This window comes from Oryzias latipes, chromosome 5 (genome assembly GCF_053564925.1).
Source record: "Oryzias latipes strain Hd-rR chromosome 5, Olatipes_Hd-rR_3.1".
NCBI lineage: Eukaryota > Metazoa > Chordata > Actinopteri > Beloniformes > Adrianichthyidae > Oryzias > Oryzias latipes.
Genome location: NC_136241.1, coordinates 9,320,247 through 9,333,135, shown reverse-complemented (window position 1 = coordinate 9,333,135; position 12,889 = coordinate 9,320,247). Strand labels below are relative to the sequence as shown.

General features: G+C 46.6%; 1 protein-coding gene across 3 annotated transcripts; it reads left to right on the top strand.

Annotated features, from left to right (window-relative positions):
- Window positions 1-517: 517 nt before the first annotated feature.
- epha2a (eph receptor A2 a) lies at window positions 518-11,763 on the top strand. Of its 3 annotated transcripts, none has more exons than XM_023954842.2 (17): window positions 518-792; window positions 1,435-1,502; window positions 2,649-3,285; window positions 6,279-6,434; window positions 6,524-6,856; window positions 7,540-7,667; window positions 7,779-7,956; window positions 8,052-8,154; window positions 8,354-8,406; window positions 8,484-8,609; window positions 8,687-8,872; window positions 8,969-9,030; window positions 9,354-9,563; window positions 9,722-9,871; window positions 10,030-10,223; window positions 10,612-10,767; window positions 11,110-11,763. In XM_023954842.2, the coding sequence occupies exons 1-17, from the start codon at window positions 717-719 to the stop codon at window positions 11,216-11,218; spliced, it is 2,925 nt and encodes a 974-aa protein (XP_023810610.1). In that variant the 5' UTR covers window positions 518-716; the 3' UTR covers window positions 11,219-11,763. The 3 variants fall into 3 exon arrangements, with proteins under 3 accessions (XP_023810610.1, XP_023810609.1, XP_023810608.1); XM_023954841.2 differs by having other exon boundaries at window positions 519-792; window positions 8,687-8,890; XM_023954840.2 differs by having other exon boundaries at window positions 519-792; window positions 8,687-9,030.
- Window positions 11,764-12,889: the final 1,126 nt, after the last annotated feature.

The following is a 12,889-nucleotide window of genomic DNA, read 5'->3' as shown; positions in this document are numbered from 1 at the left end:
TTCCACCTATCATTAATTTAGTTCCCCATTTAATAGTTTAATTGCTTTTGGTAGCTTTTTAAATTTATACCAGTGTGTTTTCTTGTAAATGAGTTTAACTCTTCTAAAGATTCAGAACAAAGTATATTAATTCGTTTCCTTGGAAATCAATGAATCCCTTTGATGCAACTATGCATCAAATCACTTTCAATCCAAATTTACCTTATTTTCTGCTTGAAATAAAAAAAAAACACAAAGGAATTTTAATACGATCATTGTCATAGGTGGAAATAAATCCAGGCGTCAAGGGATTAAAACTTATAGAACAAAAAATGAAAATTTGAGCAAAAGTCACAGCAGGTTTTCTGATATATTTTCGATTTAAAGTCTAATTCATTACCTAGCTAAGCAGAAAATTTGGAACATTTTTGCGAAGCTTTTATTATTTAGAACTCACTCCTAAATCTATGCATACAAAAACAATCATAAACGAGAAAAATGGATTCAATAAACGTCCCTAAAGCGCACTTCCTGCTTATGTAAACAGGTGGGTGCGAGGTCGCCCCGCCCCGAGCAGCATATTCGGAGCACTTCCACATTCCAGAGCAGGAGGGGGCGGAGCGATGACGCCACCTGTTTCTGAATGGGCTGCTGCGCAGTGATCCGGCGCAGAGCTACAGCGACAGGCGGCCGGGAGCTGCGCAGGGATACACGGCCGAGCGAAGTTTCTATCAACTATGGCGCTGCGCGGATTCAACCTCTTCGCTTTTTTAGTCGTTAACGGAGTATTTTTGAGCCGTCAGTCCAAAGAAGGTAAGCTGCACAGTGATTTTGAATACTTTAGATTATTGTTAAAATGAGTTTAACCGGTTCTATTCTCTCTCTCTCGATGCTGGAATGTTAAAATGTGGTTCTATTATGTTTTTTTTTTTTACTTTTGACTCTATAATATTTAGAATTAGATTTAAAAAAAAATTACTTTCCCTTTCTGAATTGTTTAAATCTACTTTTTATCTGGAGAAAACTTTTTAATTTAAAAAGGGGACATTTTTGGCTCTAATTAATTGCGCATGTCTTACTTAATTGGGGGACTCGCCACCCCGACACCTGGCCGATGGCTTCACACTTTATTGTTCACATCATCATGGTCTGCAAATTCATGGTCGTCTCTCGTCATGGCGTTTTAAGTGCCCACGCCTTTCTCAGACGGGATGGACCTGCGGGACACGCTGAAAGAAATGCGGAATCAGGCCGACATGCTGGATTAGAATGTCAAAGCCTGGCATGTGCTCCCCATAAAAGCTGCTGCCCCCACAGATCAAGGCAGGGAGGAGAGTTCACCCCACAGAAACAAAGATGTGTCTGCTCACATCAGCTCTGTAGGAGGACAAACCCATGCTCCACTGGTCTGTTTCACTTTTTAGTCTGACATGTTTTTTCTCTTTGCTTCCCCAGAAGTCTTGTTGGACATGAGATCTTTAGGATCCGAGCTGGGATGGTTGACCCTTCCATATGAGAACGGGGTGAGTATTTATACCCCTCCAACTGTCCCGCTCTGAACTCTGACTTCCAGGAGATGAGCTGCACTTTCCAAACCTGCTTGGTGACAATAACAGGCCCGGCTTCCGGCGAGCGATTGGAATGAGTGGCAGCTCCATGAGGTTTGGCAGGGTTCCTCTGGGCCTTGCGTTGGGGCCGTACCCTCTCATAAGGAGCTGGTGAACGCCGTTAAAATGTCACGGCTCAGTCTGCGTTTAAATTTAAAGTCCTCAAGTGCATTTTTACACGCTCACAGTTGGTCGCTCTTTCTTTGCGGGTAAACCACATCAATTTAGGGAAGATCTTCCTTTTTTTTTTTCCTTCTCTCCTTCCCCCACCTTCTCTGAGATTCCTTTTTCAAATCCACAATTGACACTACTAGTGAGCACAATGGAAAGAGAGGATAAATAAAAGCTCAGATGAAGAAAAACCATTCCTATCTATAGTTCAGCGGCTTCCGTCTAAATTAAGCAGCAGGGTACGGCCAAGTTGTGGAGTGTTGGCTGTTTCTTGTTTTAACTTTTGAGGATGTTTGAGGCTTATCGTATCAGAGAGGATTTCCTTTTGTCTTAACATTTTGCCTTTATTCTTCTCCTTCAAAGCGACACTTGAATAAATCTAGAGCAGACAACGGCTGATAGTTTCCAGCGCCTCAAAGTTTGTACAGCTTAGCCTCAGCTCCAGCTACTTATTTCCTTTTTTTTTGTTGCCTCGCTGACCCAGCTAACATATGAGCTGTTAAAATTAAATCCACAATAAAGTCCTTTAATCTTTTTTTTACTCGTCATCATTTCCCCCTTGTAAAGAAACCCCTAATTGCTGCCAATTTTGTTGCCCTACCTCCAGCAGCTCTGTACTTATAAAGCTGGGCTGGATGGTATAAGCTGTTTTTTTTTTTTTTTTTACAATGTTAGCTGCAGATTGTCTGCCTCACACATGCACGCACTTTAGTGGAAAACCACACACGATGGAAGTGCGGCACATGTCCGGACCAGTAGTCTTTGACTTGTGGAAAAAGGCTTCAGTGCGTTTGTGGACTTTAAGATCATAAAAGATGTGAGGAAACGTTAGGAAAGCCTCAAGAGTTTGTTCCTCTGTGGATCTAACTCAGTGAATGTGTTTGTTTCCAGTGGGAGATTGTGCAGACGGTGGTGAATGGCTCCCCCTTATACACCTACAGCGTCTGTAACGTAGACTCTAGTGACCAGGATAACTGGTTGCGCACCACCTTCATCCAGCGGCGCTCCGGGGCCAGCCGCGTCTCGGTGGAGCTGCAGTTTGTGGTGCGGGACTGCAACACCTTTGGCAGCAGCTCGGTCGCCTGCAAGGAAACCTTCAACCTCTTCCTCGCCGAAGCTGACGCCGACGTCGGCACCAACTTCCGCAAGGGCCAGTTCAGGAAAGTGGCCACCATCGCGCCTGATGAGATCACCCAGGGGAACGTCCTGAAGGTCAACACCGAGACAAAGACCGTGGGCTCGCTGTCCAAGAAAGGCTTCTACCTGGCCTTTCAGGACATGGGTGCCTGCGTGGCGCTGCTGTCGGCCCGCGTCTACTACAAGACCTGCCCGTCCACCGTGCAGAGCCTGGCGGTCTTCCCGGAGACGGTGGCGGACTCTCTGAGGGAAGTGGAAGGCGTTTGTGTGGAGAACGCCATCGGTCAAGCCACCCCACGCATCTACTGCAGCGCTGAGGGGGATTGGGTGGTTCCAGTGGGGCAGTGCCAATGTCTCCCAGGTTATGAAACCACAGCGGACTCGTGCCAAGGTGAGCGCTGCCAAAAATGTGCCACGCACCCGAGTGTTTGTGTTGCTTTGAAAACTCGCCGTCTGAAGGTTGAGTTCCTGTGTGGCTGGTTTAGAAATCGCTGTAGGTCTGGCACAGCAGGAAGTGCGGTGGCAGACGTTTCTTCATTATATGAGGAAACCCAACTGCCATCTTCAGGACGGCTCCTCAGGATTCTCCCCTTTGGCTCGTCATTCCTTCTCTCCCTTGACATTTTAAAAGTTGCTCTTATTGTACAAGTCTGAACGTGGTGTGGCGGCTGAAAAGGATACCGTCAGGTGTAAAGAAGCCGGGCCTCTCTCAGATTTGTTCTTTTCTTCACCGAAAAATCCCCTAAACTCTGGAATGGCCTTGTTCCCCGCGGCTCCGGCTGAAAACAAGCGGACCAAAGCCAATTTCAAAATCCTTTTTTTGTACAAGAAGGCGTCTAGCTTTCTTCATAAAGTAAATTAACCTGGAATGTGAGAACACGGCAACGGTTTCCACAAATGATGGAGAAGAATGCAGGAAGAGCGCAGAGACGGACGCAGCTGTGGCATTTTTACTGTACGCGCTCCCCTCTGCCTCCCTCCGTGTGGAGCCTGGTGTGTCCTTTGGCATGCTGGGGTGTGGCGCACTGAGCCGGCAGGAGGAAGCGTGGGAGGAGAGGGCAAAGATTGAGGAGGAAGAAGGGAGGAAGGGCCGAGTGCGCTGCGGGGATTTCTGAGAGGAATTCTTTCATCCTGGCGTCAGCTACCTACAGCACTGATTGACTCAAGAGCAGGGGGGCGGGGGGGTGCGACCTGAGCCGCTGCGTCTTCTCCTCGCAAGAATCTGTTGTGGGGAGGTTGCCACGGTTACCAGTAACCGCATATTACAGGGACGGCGTTGACACGCCTGTGCTATGTCGGCCTGAGTCAGGGTGCGGTTTATGACTCCCGGTGATACGTGTCACCTTGACTCGGAGAGAAATTCCTCCGTCTGTTCCCATAAGTGTCCCACCATCAGAAAACGGGATAATTGACTGCTAAAAAAAACGACTTGAATTGGTATTTTTAGTGGAAAGTCTTTGTGTTTCTCAGGACAGTCCATCATTCCTGAGTGGATGTGTGGTGGTTCTGGTTGAGCTGACACACATTCCAGGCCATTGAGGCTGTGCTCGGACCAAAAATAAGACCTGATTAGGAGACTTTTGGTTGATAAGGAAACTTTTACTCCCACACAATCCTGTCGAGTGATGTATATCAAAAGTTGCTCTTGAGTCATAAATTGAAAGCGGGGCAGGAAAATGCTGTTGGGAGCAGATCATGAGTCAACGAGAGCTGAGCAGTCAGGAAGACGAACCTGATTATTAAAATGCTTGAAATTCTTTACAAACTTTTTTTTTTAAACTTAAATTTTCAACAGCCTCAAAGTTTAGAAAAAGGGGAGAATGCACTGTGGAGCCCCATCTGTTCAGGCAGCAGAGATGAGGAAGAGGAGGAGGAGGAATGCTGACGGACACAAATAAGCAGGTTGCAAGTCGCCAGTTGGTTGACGAGGGAGGTTAGTTCCCGGCTGCTTGGTTAGGTCTGGAGTGTAATTTAGTGGAGAGGATTAGTGGAGCAACAGGACAGCTGTTAGCCAATGACATGCCTCACTCGCTCCTCTTTTGCTCTTTCATCCGGTTGTTAACAAACGCGCCGAGCGCCCTAATCCACGCTCCCACTCATTAGCACAATGAGCCGGCACAAAGAGCAGAAAACGGGTTCAGTCATGAGATGCAGCGGTGCGGAGGACCCCACACCTTTTCACATTTGCCATGGAAGACTGGAACAAAAGGAGGAGCCGCTTTAAAAAAAAAAACAGAGGAAAGTCAGACTTTCAGTTTGCTGCACAGATGCTGAAACAACTTAGCCTATCTGTCAGTTTATCACGGAAGAGGCAAAATGTTTGCAACCGCTGTACGGCGGCGCAGTGTCTGCTCGCAGAGACAATGGGTGAATAGAACCCAGTTTTCTTTGCTGAAGGTCCTGCTGTTGCAGCTCAAGATGAAATGGGCTCTTTTCTTATTCCAAACAAATGCCCCCCCCCCGCCTCTAGAGTGACTCCCCAGAGACTCTCCTGTTGGTGCCCCGGACCTTCGGCTCCACTCCTTTCTGCATTCATCAAATCCAGCCTGTTTATTCCAATCCAAAGCTGCAGCAGTCGGGGTGCAAAGGTCTTCCTTAGCTTTAGTGGCAAAGCCTGTTGAAGTCACCCCCAGGATGGAGGGGGGGGGGGGGGGGGGGGGGGGCTGAAAGGCTCCTCCCCAGGAGTGGGCTGAATGAAAGCAGACCTGGAATCTTTCACTCAGTGCTTTTAAACTGGGCTGAGGCTCCAATCAGAAACGATGCGTCCCATACAAAAACAGCAGGCTTGTCCTCATCCGATCCCTGTCAGCCTAGCGTGCTTTGGTCTGTGCGTGGTGTCAACAAAAGGAAGGAAGAGCGGGAGGATACGCCGGCTTTAGGCTAAACTGCAGCTCCAGCGTTCTGGTTTCTGTCCCGTCTGCATGTTCAGTCACCTCTCGTGGCCTGGAAGGCTGTTTATCTCTGCACCCGAAGCTCACATTTCTGCCAGAGATACCATTTCCTTTGGCGCAAAAACAAAAAAAAAGATATTCAGTATAGAAGAACATGAGCCGAGAGTTCACAGATCAGATCACCTGATGGATTTCCAGCCCTCCTGCCATCCGGTTGACACCGGCAGTGTTGACCTTAGATCAGGCCTGCAGGCAGGAGAGGCGAGTGAAGGCATATCGTCAGGGAAACCCCTCCTCATTCTTCTGGATACAAAGACTCTGTGATTATAGGTTACTAACAACAAATGCTTCCTGCGGGTTGGAAGGGGCTGGACCCGCAAAGACGGCCTCATTGTTTGCCTTTTGATCAGCCAGTGCTTCCTGTGTTTGTCTTTCTGATAGTTAAAATGTTGAAATGAACACGCCCTCTTTTTTTTTTTTTCTTCTTCTTCAGAATGCAAACCAGGTTACTTCAAGTCCTCTGTCTCTCTTGCGTCGTGTCAAGTTTGTCCTCGAAACACAAAGCCGTCCTCAGCCGGTGCCACCGAGTGTCAGTGTGAGGACGGGTTCTTCCGCTCGCCTTCAGACCCCCCAACGTCCCCCTGCTCCGGTAAACCTGCAACCCCTCCTCCAGCTCTCGGCCCACTGAAGGCATTTAAAGTATTCTAACTTCCGCCTGTCAATCACTTCCTCTCAAAGCTCCGCCCAGTGCTCCTCGCGACCTCACTGCCACCACCCTGTCTGGGGAGGGACGCCTGCTGCTGTCCTGGAGTCCCCCGCTGGTGACCGGCCACCGCCCCGACCTGACCTACAGCGTGGCGTGCAGCATCTGTGACGGGACGGCATGCTCCACCTGCGGCGAGAGGATTCGCTTTGAAACGGACCCCGCAGAGCTCCGGGAGACCAACATCATCATCAGTGACCTGGATTCCCACCTCAACTACACCTTCACTGTGGAGGCTCACAGCGGAGTCTCCCAGTTTGACCCCGAAAGAGCTTCTGCCACCGTCACCGCTGCTCTGGACTACACAGGTGAGATCCTCTCTGTTTTGAAAGACCCACTCCAATAAAAATGGTGCTTTTGGTGTTTTTAACACATTCTTTTTTTCATATAGGCACTGGGCAGGTCACATGCTAATGTTGCACCGCTGATGTTAGCTTGGGGGTGTGAAGGGCTGTAAGCTAGCAGGAGAGAAAATAAACAAGGAGCTCTCTGTAACTGGGAGGGGAAGGGGGGCGGGGTGTCCCTTCGCCAGCAGTCCCATCAAACTCAATCGCCAAATCTGAATGAACTCGTGCCGCTCTACAGAAACTATAACCTAGAAAACTTTGGCTATAAATGGTAAAATCAAAATTTAAAAAACCACTGCGAACCCTTGTTAAAATGGATCAAAGTGGGACTTTAAGCTTTTAGTGGCCGTCTCCTCATTTTGTTTTGAATGCTGCAGCTTCAGCTGATGTTTGGTTAGGTTAGTTAGGTTTAGGTTCATCATTTCAGGTGTGTATTTTGGGATCTTTTTAAACCAGACTGGTGTAAGAAGATCACAATGTGTTGAGCTGCATCCATCATTGAGTCGCAGGTCGGTATAAACGACAGACTTCCTGCAGAGGGGTGGGTGGGGGGTGGTGGATTCCCTAAAGGCTTTTTTTTTTCTCCAATGTCCTCTTCAAGCACTATGATTACTCTCTAACGACTATTTGCTTTCTCACCACAGACCCCCCCAAAGTGACGTCGATCCATCTGGAGAAGAGTGGTCCCACCAGCCTGTCTCTGTCCTGGAGTCTGTCCCGCAGACCTCCAGCCCACATCAGTCACCGCTACGAGCTCATGTACCGCCGAAAAGTAAGACTTTAGGGTTTTTCTTCCCCGCTTTTCTCTGCAAGACAAGGAAACGCTTCAATTCTGGTTTGTCAAAACAAACCATTAAATCCCATCTAATCCCGCTCCTTGCAGGAAGCTGAAGGGGAACGCGATGTGACCACCTACACAGTACGAATCCTGGACAAGAGCTTTGTTCAGATCACCGACCTGACCCCCGACACCACCTACATCTTTAAGGTGCAGGCGCTGAGTCCTGAAGGCACTCCAGGGAGCTTCAGCACGGAGCACGAGTTTCACACGTCACCTCTGGGTTAGCTGCAAGACTTTCCTTAAACATTTCTCTGAATAAAGTACGTTTTTAGGTGACTAATCTGTTTATTCTGCGTATGTTCATGATCGTCACAGCTGAGCCTCAGATCCAGAACAGCTCCACGGCGGTTTTGGGGGCTGTGGTTGGTGTGGCGGTGATCCTGCTGGCAGTGTTGGCGTTCGTGGTGCTGCGAAGGAGGTTGGTAACGGCTCACTTCACGTCCACAGTCAATGCTCCTGTTGTTCAAATAAACACAGAGAACACGTCTGTAAACTTATGGGGCGTCTGACTGATGGAAGCGCACAGAGAGTTTAGGAGTAATAGCCGGTGTCGCTTATTTAAAAACAGTCTTTTCAGTGGAGGCTGACCTGCAGTTCTGCTTTTGTTGTCCTCTCAGGAGACTGAGCTCTCGTGGCAGACGAGGAGCCGAGGATCCTTACTTCTCCACGGGTTAGCATACCAGCATGCGGCACTTCTGACCTCATTTTCATTTTGACCGTAACCATGACGACTCTTGTTCCCGACAGACCAACTGAAGCCTCTGCAGGCTTACGTCGACCCGCATACCTACGAAGACCCCAACATCGCCATCCAAAAGTTTGTTACAGAGATCGACCCAAACGCCATCGCCAAGCACAAAGTCATCGGCGTGGGTAAGAGGGTTGCCCAGCGACGCGCCGTGAGTTCAGAGTCTCTTGAATGTCCTGACATGTTGATTCTTCATCTCCAGGAGAGTTTGGGGAAGTGTTTCGAGGCGTGATGAAGACTCAGGGCAAAGGGGAAGTGACAGTCGCCATCAAGACCCTGAAGCCGGGCTACTCTGAGAAGCAGAGGCAGGACTTCCTGAGCGAGGCCAGCATCATGGGGCAGTTCTCACACCCAAACATCATCCACCTGGAGGGAGTCGTCACCAAATGTGAGCCAACACTTAGAGGTGGAGTAGCAGTTCAGACGTATGACTTTTTTCTCTGCTTTTATTTCAACAACAGTATTTTTTATTTTATTTTTTTAGTCAAGCACGCCATGATAGTGACAGAATACATGGAGAACGGAGCTCTGGATACGTACCTTAAGGTAGGTTTGACTTCAACCGTAATTCATGTCTTTAGATCACCGCCTAAAGCTAGTTTTTCACAGGCAAGTTTATTTGTATAGCACAACTCGTACAGAAAGTGACTCAAAGTGCTTCACGAAACAGGAAAATGCATTAAAATCACAATACGTAACAGTTAGAAGATTAAAAACATACATGATCATTATAAAATTTACTTTAAAAAAAAGGAAAGAGAAAGGAAAAGGGGTGTTGATAAGGATCCTTCAGTTGTATACACTGCTAAAACCCCTAGTTCTTAAACCCTAAAGGAATACATGAGCTGAGCATCTGTTCTCTGTTTAAGGACCACGATGGCGAGATGTCTCCATACCAGCTGTTGGGGATGCTGCGAGGGATAGCTGCTGGCATGAAGTATCTGTCGGACATGAGCTACGTCCACCGAGACCTGGCCGCCAGAAACGTTCTGGTCAACAGCAACTTGGAGTGCAAAGTGTCCGACTTTGGCCTGTCGCGTGTTCTGGAGGACGACGCCGAGGGCACCTACACGACCAGAGTGAGTCCAGCGTTCAAGCCCGGCTGCTTCCTCTCAAGAAGCAGAGAAGTGTTCTCGTTTTTCTTGAATCCCGCTTTCAAGAGCTAATCCTTCACTGCTTTGTATTTCCCCCTCGTCTGGCTTACTAATTATGATTTGTGGGGGTTTGTTTGCCTTAGGGGGGTAAGATTCCGATCCGCTGGACCGCCCCAGAGGCCATCGCGTACAGGAAGTTCACTTCAGCAAGCGACGTGTGGAGCTTCGGCATCGTCATGTGGGAAGTCATGGCATTTGGGGAACGGCCCTACTGGGACATGAGCAACCACGAGGTATATCATCTGTCAGGAGTCTTGCGGTCATGATGACGGACTGTTTCGGCCTGCGTAAAGGGAGGGGGGTGATGGGGGGAAAGGGCCTTGCAGCTGATATGAAGCTTCCCCTTTGACTGTAATCTACTTGAATGTGACCGGCCTGCGCGTCTGTTCAGGTCATGAAGGCAATCAACGAGGCGTTCCGGCTTCCCGCCCCCATGGACTGTCCGTCCGCCATCTACCAGCTCATGCTGCAGTGCTGGCAGCAGGACCGCGCCATCCGACCGCGCTTCGCAGACATCGTCAACATTTTGGACAAACTTCTCCGAAGCCCAGAGTCCCTGAAAACCATAGCAGACTTTGACCCACGGTAACGAAATGATTACTCATTAAAGTCTAGGGTTTGTTCAGTGAATCCATTCCAACTCATGAAAGAACATGAAAAGAAAAAACTATCTAAGCTGTTTATCCTGGGATTAGATTGTACCCGTCCCACCTATTAAGTATTATCTGGTTTGTTTTGTTGTTTGTAAGGACAGGATGACTAACTGTTGGCTTTAAGCCAAACTCTTCCTCTGCAAACGGCAGAAGCGATATTCTCCGCTCTTGGAACATTGTATACAGAATTTGCACGAAAGTCGCATTAAAAACCTGTTGAGCTTTCCTAAAATGCACAAAATCAAACATTCTTTAGAGCAGCTGGAGTTTTTTCAAAGTCTTTAAAAAGCTCTGAGTGATGTGAAACGTTTCCCCCTCAGCGTCTCGATCCGCCTACCCAGCACCAGCGGCGGTGACGGCACCATGTTCAGGTCCGTAACCGAGTGGCTGGAATCCATCAAGATGAGTCAGTACAAGGAAAGCTTCGCCCGCGCCGGGATAACCACCATGGAGCAGGTGCTCGCTCTGAGGCACGAGTAAGTGCACGCATGGCACACAGGTGCAGCTCCGCCCTAGAACAGCTGGCGTTTTCCCATCGCACAGGGAAAGGTTTGAGTTGTTGGCTGGAGCATGTGCTGTCCAGTCCATGAATGCGGGGGAAAGTCATGGCACCGCCCAGTCCACATCCTTCCTTCCTGTTCCTGCTTTAAAATCGAATTTAAAACCCCTTAAGTCACAATTTGGTTTGGATTTTTAATGTTTGTGAAAAAGTTTTTACATATTTTTTCGCACAACTATTTCTTACAAAAACCCAAATAATCTGAGAAGTGATTTTGAATCCAACATGTTTTTTTTTTTTTTGCGTCATTTTCCTGCAGGGACATCAGGAACATCGGCGTGCGGCTGCCCGGTCACATGAAGAGGATCGCATACAGCATCTTAGGCCTGAAAGACGAGAGCAGCTCCCTCAGCGTGTTTGCCGTGTGATCTAAAGCATTCCTCCAAACCAAAGTGCACTGAAGCACCACACCATTTCACTCACGGCTGACAAGGACTAAAGCAGGAGAAGGGGGGGGGGGGGGACCTCCCTAAAGGGATTTTTGTATTTATGTGGCAAAGGATCACAGAGGACTTAAAGGAATATTTGTACTTTATGAAACCTTTTTTTATAAATCAAGGAAAAGTGCTGAGCGCACGTATAGTTTATAAATCAGTGCAACCGTGCGCCTGTACTCACTGAATGACTGAAAAGCTTCTTCCATCTCTGGATGCCGGAGCGTCTGGATCTTTCTGTTTCTGTGATCCACGAGGCGAAGGATCCCGGAGTTGTTGTTCCTCTCAGGGCAAAGAATCACACATTCTGTTTTGCTGTTTGTGTCTTTCATGTGTTTGTTTACATCACCTCTTAATGCAGTTCTGTCCAGTTTTTTAATTTAATATTTATTTTATATTTATGTAATTTGTTACTTTGAAATGGATCCACTACATGTTTTCTAGGCATATTTGAATAAAATTAGCCTTTTGAAAAAGTTTATTTGGATTTGTGTTCAGTGGTTGGTTTCAGGCTTCTGCCACCTAAAGGCTGATTTTTATTTTTATTCATTTAAGCTCCAGGTAATAAAATTGACTGTAAAGTAAGTTTTTATCTTACCAACTATGACACAAACTGGAAAAAAAAAAAACAAAGAGATCCCGATGACTTTTTAGCACTGGCGTGTACTAATTCTTGTTTTTTTTAATTGTTCCAATATAAAGTCAACTACAGAGATTGGATTCACTTATTTTAACCCATAAGAACCTTCAGTGACATCAGTGTAACCAAAACCTTTAAGACGGGTTCTGTGGTAAAATAGACATAATTTTATTTTCAAGAAAGAAAAAAATGGGTCTTGGTTCTTACGGGTTGGGAAATCAAAAGACAGAAATTTCACTTGGAGGCGGTTCGTGTGTTACATTTTGCTGAAACTATTTTTATCTGAAAAATGTTGAATTTAAAGCAGAAGTGACAATTATAAATGTAAACATCGCTCTGTTTGGTCAAAAGAATCGATGTAAAAATCAGTCCAATTTAGTCAAAACAAAATTACAATTTTAATTTAATTTAACTTTGCAAAGAGGAATATTTTAAAACACAATCTGATTTCTCAAGTCCTTCAGGTTGTGTCTAAAGAACAAAAATGTTGTGAATTTTACAATCAGAGGGAATTATTTAAAAAAATAACTGAATCATAAAGATAAAAGGTTTTATCTTTTTTTAGCCAAGCTAATGTAGCTATTTGAGTTTTGATTTCTGTGGACTAAAAGCTTAATAAACATTGTAAAGAATTATATATTTATATTATCAGTAGATTGATGTGTTTATTATCTGAATTAGCTTCAAATTATTAATGACAGAAACTAAGAAAACGGCTATTTACATATTAGAGCTCTAAACAGAAAGTTTAGAAATGGAAACATGAATGCATTATGACGTTTTTAAAGACATGATTTATATTTCACTCCAAACTTTTACTTTGGTATCCGTCAGTGTTCTAGTCTTGTTCTTTACAGGAGAAAGCTGCACGTTTGGAGCACAAAGAAACCTAAAAACCTGCGTCACACAACGACCACACCCACTGGAGGTGGAGGGTTTCCTTCCATGGAAAGGCTGTGGCAGCT

Bases quoted from the DNA above. Each gene is read 5' to 3' on its own strand.
- epha2a (XM_023954840.2), top strand. From the start codon at position 717: ATGGCGCTGCGCGGATTCAACCTCTTCGCTTTTTTAGTCGTTAACGGA. The intron at 6,435-6,523 runs GTAAACCTGCAA...TTCCTCTCAAAG, and splicing joins CCCAACGTCCCCCTGCTCCG to CTCCGCCCAGTGCTCCTCGC. The intron at 8,407-8,483 runs GTTAGCATACCA...TGTTCCCGACAG, and splicing joins GGATCCTTACTTCTCCACGG to ACCAACTGAAGCCTCTGCAG.